General features: G+C 35.7%; 1 protein-coding gene across 1 annotated transcript in view; it reads left to right on the forward strand.

Moving 5' to 3' along the window:
• IL6ST (interleukin 6 cytokine family signal transducer) overlaps positions 1–24,061 on the forward strand; it is a 79,016-nt gene that overhangs the window by 32,235 nt on the left and 22,720 nt on the right. Inside the window, exons 3-8 of the mRNA XM_037022341.2 lie at positions 1,500–1,578; positions 6,302–6,607; positions 6,962–7,082; positions 20,811–20,977; positions 21,514–21,668; positions 23,372–23,531. Coding sequence (XP_036878236.1) covers positions 1,515–1,578; positions 6,302–6,607; positions 6,962–7,082; positions 20,811–20,977; positions 21,514–21,668; positions 23,372–23,531 — 973 coding nt within the window. The 5' untranslated portion in view covers positions 1,500–1,514. The remainder of the gene's footprint in view (positions 1–1,499; positions 1,579–6,301; positions 6,608–6,961; positions 7,083–20,810; positions 20,978–21,513; positions 21,669–23,371; positions 23,532–24,061) is intronic.

Consider the following 24,061-nt stretch of genomic DNA (forward strand, 5'->3'; position numbering starts at 1 on the left):
CTGGAATCTCTGTCTCTCCAGGTACTCCGCCTTTCTTAGCTTTCCAATCCCACAGAGCACCATGGAATGTAGGTTCATGCTCCCAGAGCAGATCTTCAGGGCTAGGTGGACATCAGTCCCAGGCCTCCACTCCCTCCTGGCTCTGTTTCTCTTCCTCCTGCTGGGGCAGCTGGGGTGGGGGAAGGGCTTGGACCCCCTGCGTCACAACTTTGGTACATTACCCTGTTCTGTGAGGTCTGCTCTTTTCTCTAGGTGTGTGCAGTCTGGCGCAGCCTTCTTTCCTGTTGCTCTTTCAGGATTAGTTGTATTAGTTATATTTTCATATTATATGTGGTTTTAGGAGAAGGTGTCTGTCTCACCTCTCATGCCACCATCTTTAATCCCAGTACAGTAAGTTTTGACAGTCTTGTCACCACCACATTCAAGTCAGAACATTTCTTTTACTTCAGAAAGTTACTTTGTGCTCCTTTTCATTTATTGCACTTTCCCAGCTCAGCCGACCACTGATGTTTTCTGTCACCCTAGTTTTACCATTTGTGGAATTTCCTAAAAATAGAATTGCACAATACATAGTCTGTTGTGTTTGGCCTCTTTCATTCAGCATATTTTTGAGATTCAGTCATGGTATTAGATCTATCAGTAGTTTGTTCCCTTGTATTGCTGAGTAGTTTATTGTATGGAATTTCCATTGTTTGGATATGTTTACCCATTCAGCAGTTGATGGACATTTGGATTGTTTCCAGTTTGGAACTATTATGAATAATGCTGGTAATGCACATTTGGGTATAAGTCTTCATGGAGAAATATATATTTTTATTTCTCTTGGCTACATTAGTAGAAATGCCAAGTCCTGTGTTGTGCTTTTACTTGTAAAGAACTGCCAGCTGTTTTCCAGAGTGTGTGTATCATCTTGGATTCCTATCTAGGTAGTTTTAATTTGCTTTCCATTATTAGTGAGGTTGAAATACCATTTCATATGTTTGAGTTAACTTGTATTTCCTTTTCTGTGAATTGCCTGTTCAACTCATCTAGCCTGTTTTTTCTACTACATGTTGGAATTTTTTAGGGATTTACAGGTATTTTTCATATACCTGGATATTTTGGGTCATGCTGTGAACTATAAACATTTTTCCTGTTTGTTAAATACCTCTTGAGGTTGGGTAATGTGAGTTTTTCCAGGCAGAAATTTGTCTTTGAAGTTCTCAGGGTATTTACTATAGGGTAAGACTTCACGTAATAAAAAAAACTAGATTGCTGTTTTAATTAACTTTAAGATATAAATTGTGTTTTCAAGCAATAATTTATATTGCCGTATCTTAAGTGGGAATAAAGAAAAATTTTCCTGACTTAAACTTATTTTCTGCATTCTCATAAATTTTACCACCTTTTAGAAAGCAGATATACAATGGAAACAGAAGAGTTTTAGAGATTGTGTATTAATTTGTTACGTATAATAAGAGAAGAAATATTAAAAGTAATATTGCGTGTGTCTTTTACAGAAATACCTATGCAAGATGTTGGCATTGCAAACTTGGATAATGCAAGCACTGTTTATTTTCCTCACCACTGAGTCTATAGGTAAGGTTCTTGAAATATCCAATGTCCCAACTCCACAAATTAGGCTTATATATTTTTATGTATTTAGTGATTATATAATTTTGTTTGTATACTTATTTTTTCTAGGATCATTATTGAGAGATTATGTCCTAAAAATGATTTAAGTAAAAATAATCTTAGTAAATTACAATTTATATAATTTGACTTGAAAAACTTAGTCACTTAGAAATCCTAAATGCCGTTTCACTATACTTTAATAACTTTAATGTGGAGAAGAAAAAATATGTGGTTTTGTTTTTTAGTAAAGAAATAGGGAGAAAATCTGTTAATTTTTAGCACTTCACTCCTTAATGGCCAAAGGTTTTCTGAGCAGCAATGTGATTATGATAGCAGAATAAAGAGATTGACCATTACTTCTTAAACTGGTCCATAGCCTGTTGCTTCTTTGAGGTTACTACTGATTCTTGGATGGTTACTGGTCCACAGTGAGATAAGTATAGAAAGTAAGAATAATTGTTTAGAAACTCCTTTAACAATTTGACACAGCCATGACATTCAGTCATATGATCAGTAAACTTGTCTCATCAAACATGTTAAAGAAGAAAAGTATAAATCTGCAAAATGTAGGGGGAAAAAACCCAAATGGATCCTTTATTGTAGTTTGAGAAGCACTGCTCCAGATCAGCTCCTCTGCAAAACCAGGGATACAGTTTCTTTTTGAACACTTAAAGTGACATGAAGCATGTGTTGAAAATCTTACTATTTAGAAAGTCTTCCCTTATTCTGGAACCCAACTTTTCCTTGCAACTTCTTATCATTAATCCTAGTTCTAGAGGAGGCCCACTTTCTCTTCCTACTGTTCAACTCTTCCAGAATTAAAAGAACTGTTTTCATGGGTCTCTAAGTCTTCTTTTTCCTAAACTAAATTTACACAATCATCCTAATCATTCTTTATAGGACTTGGCTTCCAACTCTGTGCATCCTGATTACCCTCCTGTATCTTTTCTGGTTTCCTGTATCACATTTAAAATATAATACTATATTTTATATAATATATTACACTTTCATTTACCAGATTTAGGACTTAATTAATGCCTCAGTTTCCTAATGTAGAAGATGTATATAATAATGGTCTCTTCTTCCTTGACTTGTTGTGAGGGTTAAATGAGTTAATATACAAAGGGCCTTTGGACAGGGCCTGGCCCACAGTAAGCATTATAAAAAGTATAGTAAGTATATATTTATTGTTAAGTTTGAATAAAATGTACCTAAGAACATATATATTCAAAGTTATATATATATAAGGTACCAAAACTAGACATAGTCTGAGTATAATGACTTTATTATTAAATTTGATCTGAACATCATTATTAAAGCAACATAGTTTTTGCCAGCTAAGAGATACACCATAGTTTCTTTTTTTTTTTTGATATCATTAATCTACAATTACATGAACAGCATTATGGTTACACCATAGTTTCTTGTTAAGATATCAGTCAGTGAAAATTCTGATCGATTGCACATAAGTTACTTTTAAACCATTTCTCCCTTAATACTACCTTATTTCATACCAACCTAAATAAGAGATACTTTGTGCTCTTGCAATGTTCATTTTATTTTTATTAACCTATCAGCCTAATCTTGCAACATAATTTTAAATCCTAACATTATTTCCCAGAGTGTTGGCAATGCTTCCCCATCTTGTCCTTTGCTAATTTGATAAGTATGTGCAAATCTTTCTCTCTGTTTTCTTCCAAGTTGTTGATAAAGATGTTGAAAACACAGGCCTACATTATCTATTGCTACCTCACAGATTACTCCAAAACTTCATAGCTTAAAATGACAGTAATTGTTACTTCTCGTGGTTTATGTGGGTCAGGAATAGAGACTGGGACAGCCAGACTGGGTCATCTTTGATAATATTGAGCCCACAGCTGAAATAGAGACTGGGGGCTGGAATTATCTGAAGTCCTCTTCCCTTACATGTCTGGTGTTGATGCTGGCTATAGGCTGAGGGTTTTGCTGGGGCCGTCGACCAGAACATCACCATGGTCTTTCTGTGTGGCCTTAGTGTCCTTACATCATGTGGCTGCTTCCATGGGCAAATACTCCAAGACAAAAAGAGAGCTGTCAGAAGTTAATTACCTAGTCTTAGAAGTCACATAGCATACTCTGTGGCTGTGGCAGACGTAAACATCCACAGATCTGAGGGTGGGAGGGAAGTACGGACCACATTTCTTTGTGAAAGGAGTACAGTCACATTTTATAAAGAGCATGTGTGACTGTCTTTGGAAAATACAGTCTTCTCAAAGAACTGCAAGCAGGCACCTTAGCATACTCTACTCAAGACCTTCTCATTGACAATTTTGGTTCATGATTTTTATATATGAGCAATAAGTTAAAAATCTATTAGTTTGAACCTATGAAATTTCTGTTCTTGTAGATTAAGAACAGCCAAATACCAACAATTTCATCATGTTCATTCTAGACTCTGTTGTATTCTAATCCACATTTCTTCATCTTGTCTGTATGAATACCCCAACTAACTTTTTCAAATACTTTTTATTAAATTAAAATACTTTCTTTCTATAATTTAATATCTCAAATAGCCTGGTAGCCCAATAAAAGGGGATTCATTTGGCATGGGATGGTTTTAATGAGCCTGTGTTTCACTTTGAAAACTTGAACATTTGCCCATCACATTGAAAACTGGAACATGTACCCATTTCTAGTATTTCTTATATTCTTTGTAATTGAAAATTATTAATACTGAGTCTCTGGTTGTATCTTATGTTGTTTAGTACTCTAAAGTGTATTTCATATTTACTGTTCCCTATACGTACTTTGGAGAAAGTAAAATAGGAGTGATGTTACCAAAGAATAAAGTGAGGTCTGTGGAGTTGTAAGGACTGGCTCAGTATCACAGAGTAACTTAACAGTACCCCACAAGATGAAATTTCATACAATTGGAAAGTTAGAGGAATACATGCACTGGGATTTAAAGTAGACATATATGGCAAGGTCTTGTAAACTGTTGACTACATTATAAGTTTTAAAATAAGGAAATACACATTCTAACTCTGGGCCTTACAGGCATTATAAGAGGACCCAGAATTGTATTTGGAAGTACAATTTGACTGTAAAAACTGTTAGTTCTTCCCTATGACTTTGAAAAACACAGAATAAGAAAATGTTCAGTTTTTAAAGGTAGTTTTATCCTTTTTGATGCCTGGCTTGGGACCAAGTTGGGAATTGGAAGAGTCTGGCTGATAATTGAGGTTGATTCTGTGAAAGTATCTCATTTTTCTTTATAAAGAGTTGAAGTAAATGATCACCAAGGCTCTTCTGTTTCATAATTCTGTGATTTTTATGCCTTTTACTTTAACTACGAAAACCAGTCACCCATAAGGGAACCTTCAGACCCTGTCAGTATGACTAGATTACTTGTCTCTGGAGACAAGTTACATAAGTAATTTCTAATCTCAAAACACTATTCATGATAGCTATTACTAACTTCATTTTCCAAGCAAAAAAACTGAAGCTTATAACTGTATGGGCAACCATCCAAGAACCCACTGGCCAAAGAGACTCACTAGGGAAAGCTTCCTTAAGTTTATGGAACTGGAGAAAGAGAATAGAATTCATACCACTTAATTGGGAATTTTATCTGGATGATAATAAGTAGCTATTAAATAATTTAGAATAGGAAAATGGCATAATCATTTTTTTAACAGTAGTCTGGCATCAGTCTCTTTGGAGGTCAGACTGGTATAGTAAGATGACTGAGCTTCAGCTGTCAAAACAAAGTAGGGTTGGTGAGAAGAGGTTGATACACATAGTAAGAATATAGAACCAACAAGTCTCAGTGCAGTATTGTTAAACTAGAGGTTGGAAAAGGCTAATTAGAGATGTTGAAGGTGACTACAGGTATATGGCCTAGATTCCTGGAGGAGAATGGTGCTGCTACAGAGGTAGAGAAATAAGAAAAAGTTTGAAAGGGATTGTGGTGCATATAATTTTAGATAAGTTCATTTTAAAGTATGTGCAAGTGGATACATTTTATAAGGTATTGAAAAACATACGAACTTAGAGCTACAGATAAGGATTCAGAAGTCATCAACACAGAGTAGGTTATAGTTAAAGCATATAGTTGTTTTATTTTTTTAATGCAGTCTTTTTAATATGAGATTTTATCCTGTGCACTTACTGTTAAAATTAATATATTTGATCATCTAGTTACATTCTTTCTTTTTCATTGCTCCCTTGCTGTTTCCTCTGCTCTCTGAAATATTAATATGAGTGATATATACTCTTTGTGCCCCCATCCTAGTCCCTAAGCATTAAATACCACAGAGGAGCAGAGACCACCACTCTGTTTCTAGAGGGTTAATTTAGACCATGGGTCTGAATCAAGAAACAGTATCCATAGTGAAACAAGTGTGAATCATACTGCAGGCAGTCTATGTTTCCTTTTAAAGCAAAGTTAGAATATTATGAAAAAGGCTGAAACTTGCATAGGTAATTTTTTTAACCCAACTCCATCTGCCTTAAAAATCTGTGCGTTTCTTTACAAGTTTATGCATTAAACTCTGAGCATATTAATTTTCATTATGTTTCTTTTTTTTCTGTGTCTTTAGAGATACTTTAGTGAAGATTGAGGGACTATGTTGATTCAAAATAAACATTTTGTACCTGAAAAATTCAGTCCATTTTAATATTTTCTATTATATTTCCTTTTCTTCAGGTGAACTTATAGATCCATGTGGTCGTATCACTCCTGAGTCTGCAGTTGTACAACTTGGTTCTAACTTCACGGCAATTTGTGTGCTAAAGGAAAATTGTATGGATTATTTTCATGTAAATGCTGATTACATTTTCTGGAAAACAAACCATGCTGCTGTTCCTAACAAACAATATACTGTCATAAACAGAACAGCATCTAGTGTCACATTTACAGATATGCCTTTATTAAATGTTCAACTCACTTGCAATGTTCGTACATTTGGACAGATTGATCAGAATGTTTATGGGATCCGAATAATTTCTGGCTGTAAGTTTTTTGTCTTTAGACTTTGTCATGACTGTAGAATTAACATTTTAAATGTTGCCTGTTGGTCTTTATGAAATGTAGTAACTTGTTGTCTTAGTGACTTTTTGACATACTAATTTTTCTTAATAAGCTTAGAAGTAGAACTGTATTTGCATTGCTAATATACAAATACCTAAAAAGAAGTTTGAGTTTAAATAGAAAAGAAATTAATTTTTAGTCACCAATCTCATTATGATCATACTTTTGCTTGGGCTTGCTTTTTGCATCTAATTTAGGTTGTAAATGTTTTGGGTAGTAAATACATGTTATTTATGGATATAAAGCTTTTGAAAATTGCAAATTTTTCTCTTTTAGTGCCTCCAGAAAAACCTAAAAATTTGAGTTGCATTATAAATGAAGGAAAGAAAATGATGTGTCAGTGGGATCCTGGAAGGGAAACATATCTGGACACAAACTTCACTTTAAAATCAGAATGGCAAGTTATTTTAAATTTGTTGTATGTTTAATTTATTGAGTTAGTCATTTGTGCTGGAATTTTATTTTTTTCAAGTAGTAATATTAAATGCAAATTTTAAAACATGTTATTTAATTAACCTTTTGTTTTAGAACATCTGTAACATATTAAAAGTATAAAGCATAGTATGTGTGCATTATCCAGCTTTAATAGTGATCAGCTCATGAACAGTCTTGTTTTTTATATATCCCACCCAGGTTATTTTATAGAAAATCTCATACATCATGTCATCTCATCCATATTTTAGTGCATATTTCTAAAAGATAAGGATGCTTTAAAAAAACAAAACTATATGCCATCATTATAACCAAGTATATTTGAAAATGCTTTACTATTGTCATGTTTTCAGTTGGTGTTCAGATATCCTTAGTGATATCATAAGTAAATATTTTTATAATTGTTCAAATAAAGATCAATAATCCCTATATTTAGCAAGTAGATACATCTTGTAAGTTTCTCTTAACCATAGGTTCTACCTGCTCTTTTTTCTTTTTCTTTGTAATTCAGTTGTTAATTGTATACTGCTTAACATATTCCTCTGTTCCTTTATTTCCTAAAAATTGCTATTAGAGCTAGATAATTGAACAGATTTGGGGTTATTGTTTGTGTATGTTTTTTTCCCCAAAAATAATTCATAGTAGTGGTGTGTACTTCCATAAGGAAACACCACATAATTTTTGATGTTTTGCTTCCTTTCTTTTTTAGGATTACACCATTTTTTATTACCTTAATTTAATATGAGGTAATAAGGAATTAGACAATTCATGCCTGGTGTTTTTGTCAGTCATTTTTTAAATCTTTTCTTCAGTGTTATTGAGAAATAATTCAAAAACATATATATATCACTGTGTAAGTTTAAGGTATAAAGCATGATAGTATGACACACGTAAGTTGTGAAATTATTACCACAGTACTTTCAGCTAACATCCATATTCTCATAGATAAATTTCTTCTGGTGATGAGAACTCACAGGATTTACTTCTTTAACAATTTTCCTTTATATCATACAGCTGTGTTAGCTATAGTCCTCATTATATTCCCAGTAGTTAGTTATCTTACAACTGGAAGTTTATATACCTTTTGACCACCTCTCTCCAGTTTCCCTTCCCCTCTGATAACTACAGATCTGATCCCTTTCTGATGAGTTTGGTTTGTTTGGTTTTTGTTTTAGATTCCATATATAAGTGAGATCATATCTTTCTCTGACTTATTTCACTTAACATAATGCCTCAGAGTCCACCCACCCATGTTATCAGAAATGTTAGGATTTTCTCATTTTCTTTTTTCATGGCTGGATAATATTCCATTGTAGATATACATACTGCAACTTTTTTATCCATTCATCCATTGATGAACATTTAGGTTATTTCCATGACTATTATAGATACTGGTGCTGTGAACATAGGGGTGCAGATATCTTTTTGACTTAGTGTTTCCTTTTCTTTTGAATATATTCCCAGAGGTGGAATTAGATCAATATAGCAGTTCTATTTTTAATTTTTTGAGGATCTTCCATATGGTTTTCCATCATGGCTGTACCAATTTACATTCCCACCAACACTGTACAAGGGATCCCTTTTATTCCACATCCATACAATTGGAATGACGATGGCCATTCCAATAGACATGAGATGATATCTTACTGTGGTTTTAATTTGCATATCTCTAAATGACCAGTGATGTTGAGCATCCTTTTATGTACCTATTGGCCTTTTGTACATCTTTCTTGAAGACATCTCTACTCAGGTCTTTTTAATTGTGTTGGGTTTTTGCTATTAATTTGTATGAGCTTTTTATATATTTTGGGTATTAACCCCTTATCATATAAATGGTTTGCAGTATTATTTCTCACTCTGTAGGTTGTTGTTTCATTTTGTTATGGTTGCTTTTGCTGTGCAGAAGCTTTTAATTTGATGTAGTGCTATGTGTTAATTTTAATTCTGTTTATGTTTTAGGTGTCGTATAAAAAATCATTACTTGGATAGTGACTACATTGGGGTGTGGGTGGGGACCTGATAGTATGGGTAAATGTAATAACCACATTGTTTTTTCATGTGAAACCTTCATAAGACTGTATATCAATATCACTCTTTGATATTAAACCAATGCTCAATTTTAGTACTGAAAAAGTACTCTCAACCAAAGTTGAGATTTACAAAGTCTTAGTAATGAAAATCATTACTAAGACCCATGTCAAGGGACTTAGTAATGTTTTCCTCAAGGAGTTTCATGGTTTCAGATCTTACATTCAAGTCTTTAATCCATTTGAGTTAATTTTTGTAAGTGGTGTGTAAGATAAGAGTCCACATTCATTCTTTTACATGTGAATATCCCATTATCACAGCACCACTTATTGAAAAGACTTTCTCCATTGGGTATTCTTGGCTTCCTTGTCAAATATTAGTTCACCATATATTCTTGGGTTTGTTCCTGGGCTCTGGGTTCTGTTCCATCGGTTTCTTTGTCTGTTTTTATGTCACAACGCTACTTGGCTTTATAATATAGCTTAAAAACCAGGAAGTGTGGTGCTTCCTGCTTTATCCTTTCTCGGGATTTCTTTGGCAATTTGGGGTCTTGCATTGTTTCACATAAATTTTAGGAGTGTTTTTTTTTCTACATCAGAAAAAATGTCATTGAAATTTTGATAGGGATTTCATTGAATCTATAGTTGGCTCTTGGTATTGTTGACATTTTAGCTATATTGCTTCTTCCAATGCATGAACACGGGATACTTTTGCATTTGTGTCTTCTTTGATTTCTTTCATCAGTGTCTTCTAGTTTTCAGAGTAGAACTCTTTCACCTTAAATTTATTCCTATTATTGTTTTTGATGATAGTATAAATGCGATCAATTATCTATTTCTTCTTCAGAAAATTCATTGTTAGTGCATGGAAGTGCTACTGAATTTTGTGTGTTAATTTTTTGTGTTCTGCCATTTTACTGAATGCATTGATTAGATCTAACGTTTTTTTGGTTGAGAGTACTTTTTCAGTACTAAAATTGAGCATTGGTTTAAGGTGTTGTCAGCCTGATCCATGAAATTCCCTATTAGATTCTTCAAACATAAAGAAAAATTCAAAGAATTTTACAGTGTACATACCCATCACCTACATTCTGTAGTTGATGTTTTACTATATTTGCTTTATCACATATTTACCTATGCATCCTCCTCTATCAATCAGTCTCTTTTCTTAATGCATTTCAGAGGGAATTGTAGACATTAGTATACTTTATCCTTAAGCACTTCAGCATTTGCATCATTAATTAGATGTAACTAACTGTATGTTTATAGGTATATCTTTGTTTTTATGTAAAATTTATATATATCTTAAAATACACTTACATATCTTTAGTGTATCATTTAATGAGGTTTTTACTAGTGCATATACCTGTATTACTGAAACTACTATCAAGATATAGAACATTTCTAAAACCCCTAGAAGTTCGCTCATGCCCCTTCCCAGTTAGTCAGTCCTAGCCACCAGCCTACCATACCCCATCCCACAGTACAGGTTTTTTTCCTGTTCCATAATGGCATATAAATAAGCTCATACAGTATATATACTCTTTTATGAAAGGTTTTTATGACTTAACAGAATGGTTTTGGGATTTAACCATGTTTACGTCCCATTAGTTTTTCCTATAAAGGTTTTTGAGCCATCATCAATGGTCATTATTTATATGTGACTTACAAAATAGTGGTATTCTCTCTTTTTTTTAACCTGAAATACCTAAAGAAATACCTTCAACTATTGGTTACTCTAATGTACAAGAGAAGCAAAATGGCGTTAATATTTTCCCTTTATTAACCAGTTTTATGAGTTGGTTCCCTAGCATCCTCCAAAGGAGGATAATGAAGGTTTTCCCCCCCAATTATGAATTCATACTTAAACAGATTGGATGTATTTCAGTCTGTTACAGTCATAATTCTTGATACCTAAGTTGTCCTATCTTTGGTTAATGGGAATTTATTCAGTTTGGCTGATCCTTTGTCACAATCTCATTAGTTTTGATAGCTTCCTTGATTTTGATATGACATGATTTTCCAGGTTCATCCTAATGTATTTCCTTCCATAGACCTACAGTCAACCATTTTATGTGAAATACTATTTAGGGACTACAGTCTGAGTGCTAGGGGAACCCGCAACTGCTACTGAGTTGTCATTGTTTCTGGGTTCTTTCAGCAAAAAAAGCTAGGAAATGTTTTTAAGATAAAATAAATCATGAACTTATATGATGGATATTTCCAATTTAAAATCCAAACTGGATTTTTACTTAATTTAACATCTACATACCCTCTCTTCTATGCTGAAAATCTTATTTTCAGCACCAACAAAATTATTCATGTGCTTTATCCCACAGTGAACACCACAGCTGCAGAATAATAACAATGCCAATATTTACACCAACTATGATTACTAAAAAAGAGCTTGAAAATTATTTTTCTTCCACAAAGAATATATCAAAATTACTGTTTTAAGTTCTTGAAATAGTTCTTTCTATGTGTTATACCACCAGCTCAATATAAGAGTTCATATTTCATTTTGGTTTTGATTTTTAGGGATTTTCTTTATTTTTAATTTTTTTAAATCACAGTGTAGTTAACATGCAATACCGTGTTCATTTCGGTTATAGGTCATCGTGATTCAATATTTTTACAAAGTTACCACAACATTGCTGACTGTATTCCCTAAGGAATATTCTTAACAATGTAAAATAATGAATTAATCCAGAAGGTCAAAATTATAAAACAAAGTATATTCAGAGAAGTCTCAGTTCCTGTGTTCCTACACCTTTTTCTTCCCTCCCCCTAGAGGTTACCTGTTTGCATTTGCTTTTGATTTATCCTCCTATTTTAAAAAACACAGCATATATGTAAATATTAACTGATACATAATTTAAACATGTGAGTAAATATAGTAACATCACTTGAAACTTTCTGTGGTGATAGAAAGTGGTTGCCCAGGTTCAACTGGAAAGAGACTGGGAATTTTCTAGGGTGACAAGTTCTTGTCCTGTCACCTTCTAGCATGTTGTATTTAGAAGAAAGAATCATACTGTGCTTAAAAAAAGACATTGCTGGTACAGTGAGAATTCTTCTTTAGGAAAGGAAAGAAACAGATCACATGAAATAGATAAGTTTTGGAGAAGGGTCATTGGGGGTAAAGCATAACGTTCTAAATTAACATTCTTAGAGTGAAACTTTGGAAACAATTGTTTTTTTGTTCTTTTTTGTTTTTTGTTTTACGTAGCAATGGATTTAATTTATGATTAATGCAATACATGTTATCAGTCTGCTTACATTACACAGCTACCCTTCTACTCAGAAATCTTTAAAGAGCTCCCCATGTTCACTGAAAAGAAGCCAGACAACTTGGCCAAATAATCATGGCACAAACTACATTTCTGACCTTGCCTCACATCATTGCCATTTATTCAGCATACAATTTAGTTAAACAGAACTATTTGCAGGTTCACATACTCATCCCACATTTTACTATACAACTATTGACTAAACAGTGTATTCTTCATGTTTTTTTTAAATTATTTAATTAATTAATTAATTCATTTATTTATTTATTTTTATGAGGGCATCTCTCCTATTTTTTTTGATCAAATGGTTGTTAACAATAAAATTCTGTATAGGGGACTCAATGCTCAATGTATAATCATTAATCCACCTCAAGCCTAATTTTCGTCAGTCTCCAATCTTCTGAAGCATAACGAACAAGTTCTTACATGGAGAACAAATTCTTACATAGTGAATAAGTTACATGGTGAATAGTACAAGGGCAGTCATCACAGAAACTTTCGGTTTGATCATGCATTATGAACTATAAACAGTTCAAATATGAATATTCGTTTGATTTTTATACTTGATTTATATGTGGATACCACATTTCTCTCTTTATTATTATTATTTTTAATAAAATGCTGAAGTAGTAGGTAGATGCAAGATAAAGGTAGAAAACATAGTTTAGTGTTGTAAGAGAGCAAATGTAGATGATCAGGTGTGTGCCTGTAGACTATGTGTTAATCCAAGCTAGACAAGGGCAATAAAACATCCATGGATGCAGCAGATTTCTCTCAGAATGGGGCGGGGGGAGGTTCTAAGCCTCACCTCTGTTGATCCCCAATTCCTCACCTGATGGCCCCCCTGCAACTGTGCCTGTCTTAGGTTGTTCCTCCCTTAAGGAATCTTACCCGTCTCTGGCTAAGCAGTCACCTTCCAGGGCCATACAGGGAAATGTAAAGTTGGTAAGTGAGAGAGAAGCCTTATTGTTTGAAAAGGTTAGTTTTTTACTTCTTTGCAGATTTATGCCCTGTGGCTTCTATGCCCAGCATTTGTCTTGAGGTATCTTTACCACTTGGAGGAATTATGATACTCGGTAAATTCGATATGAGGCATGAATTCTATTTATGGGTTATAATTAGGAAGGAAGGAGAAAAGCTATAGAAGTAGCAGGCGGAAGAAAACATGGGAAGATTGATTATTTCTTTGACATATCTTCTTGTATAGTAACTTCAGCATGTATAGGTTTTAAACTACTAATTAAATTGCACACACACCTTAACATAATAGGAATACAGTTACATAACCAAAGCATACCTATAATTACCAGCCATCTCCAGTGGAAACCAAGAAAACCGGTTAGGCACCCTAGGCATTTGTGAAAACACCAGTTGGATATTGTCCAACTGAACTTGAATAGTCTGAGAGAAATCAGACAAATTAAAACAACCCATTCCTGTGGACTGTTCACATCCCATATGTTCTTTTAACAGTAAATAGTCTGTAGTTGTAAGATTTTGGAGCACTACAATTTGCACTTCTCCTAATTCATGGTTGAGTTCCAACAGTGTAGATCCAGTCAAATTTGTTGTTTTACTGTATGCACAGGCCTGCTTAGATATCTCCTTCTTCATTCCCGTGGCAAGTCCAGGAACCGGTGGGATGAGTGCATCTACACCTGTAGCAGTGCATGGATCTTTGTTTGGGTTTTTTGATGATCATCTTCTGGCATGAGTCTTCCAGAGACTGCTGATGTTGGAAGTTCTTTTTCATATCATATCTTAGTTCATTTTCGGGGTAGCCAAATTAGGCTTTGATCCTCTGTATAAGCACAAACAAACCCTTTGCCTACCCTTTTATATGCCCTTTATACCATTGTGTAGAACTCATTGGTGGTCTCCACACAGGAACTGCTTTTTTTTTTTTCTTATCATTAATCTACACTTACATGATGAATATTATGTTTACTAGGCTCTCCCCTATACCAGGTCCCCCCTATAAACCCCTTTACAGTTACTGTCCATCAGCATAGCAAAGTGATGTAGAGTCGCTACTTGTCTTCTCTGTGTTGTACAGGCCTCCCCTTTCTCCCATCCCCCATGCATGCTAATCTTAATACCCCCCTTCTTCTCTCCCACCCTTATCCCTCCCTGCCCACCCATCCTCCCCAGTCCCTTTCCCTTTGGTACCTGTTAGTCCATTCTTGAGTTCTGTGATTCTGCTGCTGTTTTGTTCCTTCAGTTTTTCCTTTGTTCTTATACTCCACAGATGAGTGAAATCATTTGGTATTTCTCTTTGTCTGCTTGGCTTATTTCGCTGAGCATAATACCCTCCAGCTCCATCCATGTTGCTGCAAATGGTAGGATTCGCCCTTTTCTTATGGCTGAGTAGTATTCCATTGTGTATATGTACCACATCTTCTTTATCCATTCATTTATCGATGGACATTTAGGTTGCTTCCAATTCTTGGCTATTGTAAATAGTGCTGCGATAAACATAGGGGTGCATCTGTCTTTCTCAAACTTGATTGCTACATTCTTAGGGTAAATTCCTAGGAGTGGAATTCCTGGGTCAAATGGTAAGTCTGTTTTGAGCATTTTCATGTACCTCCATACTGCTTTCCACAATGGTTGAACTAATTTACATTCCCACCAGCAGTGTAGGAGGGTTCCCCTTTCTCCACAGCCTCGCCAACATTTGTTGTTTGTCTTTTGGATGGCAGCCATCCTTACTGGTGTGAGGTGATACCTCGTTGTAGTTTTAATTTGCATTTCTCTGATAATTAGCAATGTGGAGCATCTTTTCATGTGTCTGTTGGCCATCTGTATTTCTTTTTTAGAGAACTGTCCAGTTCCTCTGCCCATTTTTTAATTAGGTTATTTGTTTTTTGTTTGTTGAGGCGTGTGAGCTCTTTATATATTCTAGACATCAAGCCTTTATCAGATCTGTCATTTTCAAATATATTCTCCCATACTGTAGGGTTCCTTTTTGTTCTATTGATGGTTTCTTTTGCTGTACAGAAGCTTTTCAGCTTAATGTAGTTCCACTTGCTCATTTTTGCTGTTGTTTTCCTTGCCCGGGGAGATATGTTCAAGAAAAGGTCACTCATGTTTATGTCTAAGAGGTTTTTGCCTATGTTTTTTTCCAAGAGTTTAATGGTTTCATGACTTACATTCAGGTCTTTGATCCATTTTGAGTTTACTTTTGTATATGGGGTTAGACAATGGTCCAGTTTCATTCTCCTACATGTAGCTGTCCAGTTTTGCCAGCACCATCTGTTGAAGAGACTCTCATTTCGCCATTGTATGTCCATGGCTCTTTTATCAAATACTAATTGACCATATATGTCTGGGTTAATGTCTGGAGTTTCTAGTCTGTTCCATTGGTCTGTGGCTCTGTTCTTGTGCCAGTACCAGATTGTCTTGATTACTATGGCTTTATAGTAGAGCTTGAGGTTGGGGAGTGAGATCCCCCCTACTTTATTCTTCTTTCTCAGGATTGCTTTGGCTATTCAGGGTCTTTGGTGTTTCCATATGAATTTTTGAATTATTTGTTCCAGTTCATTGAAGAATGTTGCTTGTAGATTGATAAGGACTGCATCAAATCTGTATATTGCTTTGGGCAGGATGGCCATTTTGACGATATTAATTCTTCCTAGCCACGAGCATGGGATGAGTTTCCATTTGTTAGTGTCCCCTTTAATTTCTCTTAAGAGCGTCTTGTTGTTTTCAGGGTATAGGTCTTTCACTTCTTTGGTTAGGTTTAGTCCTAGGTATTTTATTCTTTTTGATGCAATTGTGAACGGAGTTGTTTTCCTGATTTCTCTTTCTATTGGTTCATTGTTAGTGTATAGGAAAAGCCACAGATTTCTGTGTGTTGATTTTGTATCCTGCAACTTTGCTGTATTCCGATATCAGTTCTAGTAGTTTTGGGGTGGAGTCTTTAGGGTTTTTTATGTACAGTATCATGTCATCTGCAAATAGTGACAGTTTAACTTCTTCTTTACCAATCTGGATTCCTTGTATTTCTTTGTTTTGTCTGATTGCCGTGGCTAGGACCTCTAGTACTATGTTAAATAACAGTGGGGAGAGTGGGCATCCCTGTCTAGTTCCCGATCTCAGAGGAAAAGCTTTCAGCTTCTTGATGTTCAATATGATGTTGGCTGTGGGTTTATCATATATGGCCTTTATTATGTTGAGGTACTTGTCCTCTATTCCCATTTTGCTGAGAGTTTTTATCATGAATGGATGTTGAACTTTGTCAAATGCTTTTTCAGCATCTATGGAGATAATCATGTGATTTTTGTCTTTCTTTTTGTTGATGTGGTGGATGATGTTGATGGACTTTCGAATGTTGTACCATCCTTGCATCCCTGGGATGAATCCCACTTGGTCATGGTGTATGATCCTTTTGATGTATTTTTGAATTCGGTTTGCTAACATTTTGTTGAGTATTTTTGCATCTACGTTCATCAGGGATATTGGTCTGTAGTTTTCTTTTTTGGTGGGTTCTTTGCCTAGTTTTGGTATTAGGGTGATGTTGGCTTCGTAGAATGAGTTTGGGAGTATCCCCTCATCTTCTATTTTTTGGAAAACTTTAAGGAGAATGGGTATTATGTCTTCCCTGTATGTCTGATAAAATTCTGAGGTGAATCCATCTGGCCCGGGGGTTTTGTTCTTTGGTGGTTTTTTGATTACCATTTCAATTTCGTTGCTTTTAATTGGTCTGTTTAGATTTTCTGTTTCTTTCTGGGTCAGTCTTGGAAGGTTGTATTTTTCTAGGAAGTTGTCCATTTCTCCTAGGTTTCCAAGCTTGTTAGCATGTAGGTTTTCATAGTACTCACTAATAATTCTTTGTATTTCTGTGGGGCCCATCATGCTTTTTTCTTCCTCATTTCTGTTACTGTTGATTTGTGTTGACTCTCTTTTCCTCTTAATAAGTCTTTCTAGAGGCTTATCTATTTTGTTTATTTTCTCGAAGAACCAGCTCTTGGTTTCATTGATTTTTGCTATTGTTTTATTCTTCTCAATTTTATTTATTTCTTCTCTGATCTTTATTATGTCCCTCCTTCTGCTGACCTTAGGCCTCATTTGTTCTTCTTTTTCCAATTTCAATAATTGTGACGTTAGACCATTTATTTGGGATTGTTCTTCCTTCTTTAAATATGCCTGGATTGCTATATACTTTCCTCTTTAAGACTGCTTTGCTGTGTCCCACAGTAGTTGGGGCTTTGTGTTGTTGTTGTCGTTTGTTTCCATATATTGCTGGATCTCCATTTTGATTTGGTCATTGATCCATTGATTATTTAGGAGCGTGTTGTTAAGCCTCCATGTGTTTGTGAGCCTTTTTGCTTTCTTTGTACAGTTTATTTCTAGTTTTATGCCTTTGTGGTCTGAAAAGTTGGTTGGTAGGATTTCCATCTTTTGGAATTTACAGAGGCTCTTTTTGTGGCCTAGTATGTGGTCTATTCTGGAGAATGTTCCATGTGCACTTGAGAAGAATGTGTATCCTGTTGCTTTTGGATGTAGAGTTCTATAGATGTCTGTTAGGTCCATCTGTTCTAGTGTGTTGTTCAGTGCCTCTGTGTCCTTACTTATTTTCTGTCTGGTGGATCTGTCCTTTGGAGTGAGTGGTGTGTTTAAGTCTCCCAGAATGAATGCATTGCATTCTATTTCCTCCTTTAGTTCTGTGAGTATTTGTTTCAAGTATGTTGGTGCTTCTGTATTGGGTGCATATATATTTATAATGGTTATATCCTCTTGTTGGACTGAGCCCTTTATCATTATGTAATGTCCTTCTTTATCTTTTGTTACTTTCTTTATTTTGAAGTCTGTTTTGTCTGATACTAGAATTGCAACACCTGCTTTTTTCTCTCTGTTGTTTGCATGAAATATCTTTTTCCATCCCTTGACTTTAAGTCTGTGCATGTCTTTGGGTTTGAGGTGAGTCTCTTGTAAGCAGCATATGGATGGATATTGCTTTTTTTATCCATTCTATTACTCTGTGTCTTTTGATTGGTGCATTCAGTCCATTTACATTTAGGGTGATTATTGAAAGGTATGTACTTATTGCCATTGCAGGCTTTAAGTTTGTGGTTACCAAAGGTTCAGGGTTAGCTTCTTTACTATCTTACTGTCTAACTTAACTCGCTTGTTGAGCTATTATAAACACGGTCTGATGATTCTTTATTTCTCTCCCTTCTTATTCCTCCTCCTCCCTTCTTCATATGTTGGGTGTTTTGTTCTGTGCTCCTTTTAGGAGTGGTCCCATCTAGAGCAGTCCCTCTAAGATGCCCTGTAGAGGTGGTTTGTGGGAGGCAAATTCCCTCAACTTTTGCTTGTCTGGGAATTGTTTAATCCCTCCTTCATATTTAAATGATAATAGTGCTGGATACAGTAGTCTTGGCTCAAGGCCCTTCTGTTTCATTGCATTAAGTATATCATGCCATTCTCTTCTGGCCTGTAGGGTTTCTGTTGAGAAGTCTGATGATAACCTGATGGGTTTTCCTTTGTAGGTAACCTTTTTTTTCTCTCTGGCTGCCTTTAATACTTTGTCCTTGTCTTTGATCTTTGCCATTTTAATTATTATGTGTCTTGGTGTTGCCCTCCTTGGATCCCTTGTCATGGGAGTTCTGTGTACCTCTGTGGTCTGAGAGGCCATTTCCTCCCCTAGTTTGGGGAAGTTTTCAGCAATTATTTCTTCAAAGACACTTTCTATCCCTTTTTCTCTCTCTTCTTCTTCTGGTACCCCTATAATACGGATATTATTCCTTTTGGATTGGTCACATAATCCTCTTAGTATTGTTTCGTTCCTGGAGATCCTTTTATCTTTCTCTATGTCAGCTTCCATACGTTTCTGTTCTCTGGTTTCTATTCCTTCAATGGCCTCTTGCATCTTATCCATTCTGCTTATAAATCTTTCCAGGGTTTGTTTCACTTCTGTGATCTCCTTCCTGACATCTGTGATCTCCCTCCGGACTTCATCCCATTGCTCTTGCATTTTTCTGTGTATCTCATCCCATTGCTCTTGCATTTTTCTCTGCATCTCCCTCAGCATGTTCATGATTTTTATTTTGAATTCTTTTTCAGGAAGACTGGTTAGGTCTGTCTCCTCAGGTGTTGTCTCTGTGATCTTTGTCTGCCTGTAGTTTTGCCTTTTCATGGTGATAGCGATAGTTTGCAGAGCTGGTACGAGTGACAGCTGGAAGAGCTTTCCTTCTTGTTGGTTTGTGGCCTTCCTCTCCTGGGAGAATAGCGACCTGTAGTTGCTTGTGCTTGGCAGCTGTGCACAGACAGGGCTTCTGCTTCCTGCCCAGTTTCTATAGAGTTTATCTCCGCTGTTGCTGTGGGCATGGCCTGGCTTGGGCTGCTCCTCCAAAATGGTGGAGCCCCGTTGGAGGGGGAGCTGCCAGGAGGCTATTTATCTCCGTAAGGGGCCTTTGTGCTCTCTGCTGCCCAGGGGGTTAGAGTGCCCAGAGATCCCCAGATTCCCTGCCTCTGGGCTACATGTCCTGTCTTGCCCCTTTAAGACTTCCAAAAAGCACTCTTCAAACCAAAACAACAACAGCAACAACGAAAGAGGCAAAAAAATTAAATAAATAATTTTTTTTTAAAAAGGGAAAAACGTGCGATTTTCTTTGTCCTCAGGTGCCGGTCTCAGGCACCCGCTCACCGGTCTTGCTGCCCTGTTTCCCTAGTATTGGGGTCCCTGTCCCTTTAAGGCTTCCAAAAAACACTCGCCAAAAAAAAAAAAAAAAAGCCGCTCCTGTTTCTTTGTTCTCTGGCGTTCCCCTCAGGCACCCGCTCACCGGTCCTGCCGCCCTTTTTCCCTTGTATCCAGGACCCCACGCATGCACTGTGTCTGTGCTCTGGTCCATAATCCTGGAGCTGGGTGTTCAGCAGTCCTGGGCTCCCTAGCCCTCCTTGCTGACTTCTCTCCACCTGCCGGGAGCCAGGGGGAGGGGCGCTCGGGTCCCACCGGGCTAGGGCTTGTATCTTACCCCCTTCGTGAGGCGCTGGGTTCTCGCAGGTGTGGATGTGGTCTGGATGTTGTCCTGTGTCCTCTGGTCTCTATTTTAGGAAGAGTTGTCTTTGTCATATTTTCATAGATAAATGTGGTTTTGGGAGGAGATTTCTGCTGCTCTACTCATGCTGCCATCTTCTCCCCACCCCTCAATGATTGTTTTAAAATACAGATCAAACTCAGTGTTAAGAGATGGTTGGTTAGTCTTTAAGAAATTTTATTTTTAGTTAACAACAGTTTATTCCATAGTTATTGGAATGAACTTATTTATTACAAGCTATAATAAGCTAGTCTCATCAAATTCTTCCAAGTAAACCTTTTCACGTTTTTTCAAATCTGTTTTTAATAACTGATTCTTCCATTTTTGTATTTAGGGCAACAGAGAAGTTTGCTGATTGTAAAACAAAACGTGGCACCCCCACCTCATGCACTGTTGATTATTCTCCTGTGTATTTTGTCAACATTGAAGTCTGGGTAGAAACAGAAAATGCCCTTGGGAAGGTTACATCAAATCATATCAATTTTGATCCTGTAGATAAAGGTAGTTATAACTTGAATTTGAGAATTTATTAACATACATAGTAGTTCATAAGCTAAAGTAGTTTTTGGATTTTAATTAATGTAGAAGTAACCATTTTAATATCTGAATGACTTACAAATTCATTGTTTGAACATTAAAAATAATTTGGAAAAAGAGAATGATCATAATCCAGTCACACTCATAGCTGCTTTGACCAGAATGTTATCTTTAAGTATTCGTCCAATTATCAAACATTTTACAGCATTTTAATTATAGTGCACATGTTCACTTTTTTAAATCATTTATCATGAGTATTATCCTTTTGTATTTGAACCTGAAAAGATTAACAAATGCAATAAACTAGCAAGGAAAGCTAATGTTTCTTTGGAAACCTTCCCTTTCCATTATACTAGTATGGTACAGCATTATTTTGAGAAAAATCAGTCCATTTGGTGAGAAAAATTAATACTGTGAAATAAAATATAAAGAATATATTTGAGTTTGTATAATGTATAAAATTAAACATGATAAACATCAGGATTTATTTTGCTTTTCAGTGAAGCCCAATCCACCACATAATTTATCAGTCACCAATTCAGAGGAACTATCTAGTATATTAAAACTGACATGGATCAACTCAAGTGTTCAGAGTTTCATAAGACTGAAATATAGCATTCAATATAGGACCAAAGATACATCAACTTGGAGTGAGGTAAGTTGAGTTAAAAGTTACTGTTCAAATAGTCTTTCTTGCAACTCTCTAACCTAAAAGTCTCAGTTATTTTCTGAATGTCTTGTTTCTGACTAGGAGAATTATTTTGCTTGACACCTCCTCTAGATCTGTATTTCAAACAAGGACAAAAAGAAATACATCCAGATAGAAAGCAGGTTTGCTGAGTACAGTAGCTTTTAAGTGAAACAGGAAAGTGATGCAGGGTGATAGGGAATAGCATTTTTGATGCAGGTGAAACAAACACAAATTATAAGCAAATTAAGTGGAGGAGTAAAAATGAAGAGATTATATGGATGAGGCACAGCAGGGACTGGCAAACAGCATCTGCAGGGTATCTGTTTTTATAAACGAAGTTTTATTGGAACACAGCCACATATATTACGTATTCTCTCTGTGGCTATTTCTGTGCTACAATAGAAGAGTTGAGTATTTGAAACAGAGACCATCTAGCCCACAGCCTAAAATACGTACTGTCTAGACCTTTATAGAAAGTTTGCCAATCCCTGAGGTGTAGAGGAAGGGATTGTTGAGGAACTTGTAAGACTGGAAAGGAAAAGCACAGTACCCAATGGTGATGCTGTCAGCAAAGAAGTACTTCTTCAAAAGCTATCACCATAACATTGGGCTCTTCATACTATTTTGGTCATTCTGTTTATCACTAACGGTATGTTTTTGCTTTGTTTCTCTGGTTGTGGTAATGAACTCATGAGGGAATTGAGCCATTGACCTTACTGCTTCTGTCCTCCCACTTCTATAGGGTTTAGAATACAATCAGAAAAAGCAACACACTAAAATGGATTAATGCTTCATGTTGTACAGAGAGAGTACATACCTGAAGAACTTCAAAATATTTTATATCATTATAGAATCTTTATACAAAAAAATCCCTGACACCTATTTTTGTGTTCAGTGTTGAAATCTCAGAATAGTAGAAATAACCAGTTATTTATCTATATTTAGTCTCTTTTGCCTGAAATTCAATATCTGTAATGATAGCTTTTATTTTTCTTGATTGAGCTTCCTTTTGCCTATCAAGATCTATACACCACCCATTTCCACCCTACTCTTTGTCTTGAGATGCTGACCTAAATGGATTTTATCTGTGGGTTTCCATTCCTTCTAGTTTCCTGGTGAATTTGGTTAATGGGGGGTGCCTGGCAAGAGAGAAGTGAAATCGGCATATTTATTTTCCCTGCTTCCTCCCTGGAGCTGCCTACAGTTCTCAACTAAGGTCACTGCTTCTCTCAGGTTACCCCAGTCTGACCCTCTTCTTCCAAGTTCTGGTACCGCTCTCATCACTTCAGGCCTAGGGTGGTAGCGGCTCCAAGTTCCACAGTGCTGATTACAGAGTCTTTAAGGTTTCCCTACACACTGCCCATATTTACTTTAGTAAACCCTCCCTTAATTAATTCTAATTGGAGTGTGCTGTCTTTTTGCTGCTGAGACCCTGACTGTTAAAGGCCCCATGGAAAAAATAAATAAAAGGAAGGAAGAAAGGATTGATAATATATAATTCCATACTTCCCAATTGTATTAATATTACTTTGACTGCTCTTTGGTTTGCATTTATTTCTTTCCATAACTTGTGTTCATTAAATTAGTTTCTAAAATCTTAACGCAATTTTGCAACACCTGTAATAAATACCACTGGGTTTTAGTTGGTTGGACTGCTTTGTTTTCAGATTCCATCTGAAGATACAGCATCCACCCGAACTTCATTCACTGTCCAGGACCTTAAACCTTTTACAGAATATGTATTTAGGATTCGTTGTATGAAGGAAGATGGTAAAGGGTACTGGAGTGACTGGAGTAAAGAAGCAAGTGGGATCACATATGAAGATAGTAAGTAAATAAGTATATGAAGAAATAAAGCTTTTGGAGTTGTGACTGTGAATTGTGCCTGGTTTTAGTAATATTGACTTCATTCCATGTTTTGTGGTCATTTAATTCAAACTAGCATTTTTCAGTTTTATTTTTAAAAATATTAAGATAAAATTTAATGTGCATTATTGATAATATAAATCTTTGATACCTAACTAAAGGAACTTACCATGGAATGGTGTCTCAGATACCATGAGAAAACCATTGATTAACAGTTATAAGTCCAGAACATTTCATTAAAGGAGAGTGATCCTGAGATATCCCTAACTAGAGAATCATACCTTAATCATTAAAATCACACTGTCTAGCAAAATATACCCTAGACCATCACCATCAAAAAACGTATTTGTGCTTTATTTTTTATTCATTTTTTTCTACTAGCACACTTGATAAACCCCTGGAAAAGGATAGGATTCTGGAGTTCTGGTTGGTTGGTTTACTTTCATTTTCCTTTTTTCTCATGGTAATACAGTGCATATAATGTAGAATCC

This window comes from Manis javanica, chromosome 1, assembly GCF_040802235.1.
Source record: "Manis javanica isolate MJ-LG chromosome 1, MJ_LKY, whole genome shotgun sequence".
NCBI classification, from domain to species: Eukaryota; Metazoa; Chordata; class Mammalia; order Pholidota; family Manidae; genus Manis; species Manis javanica.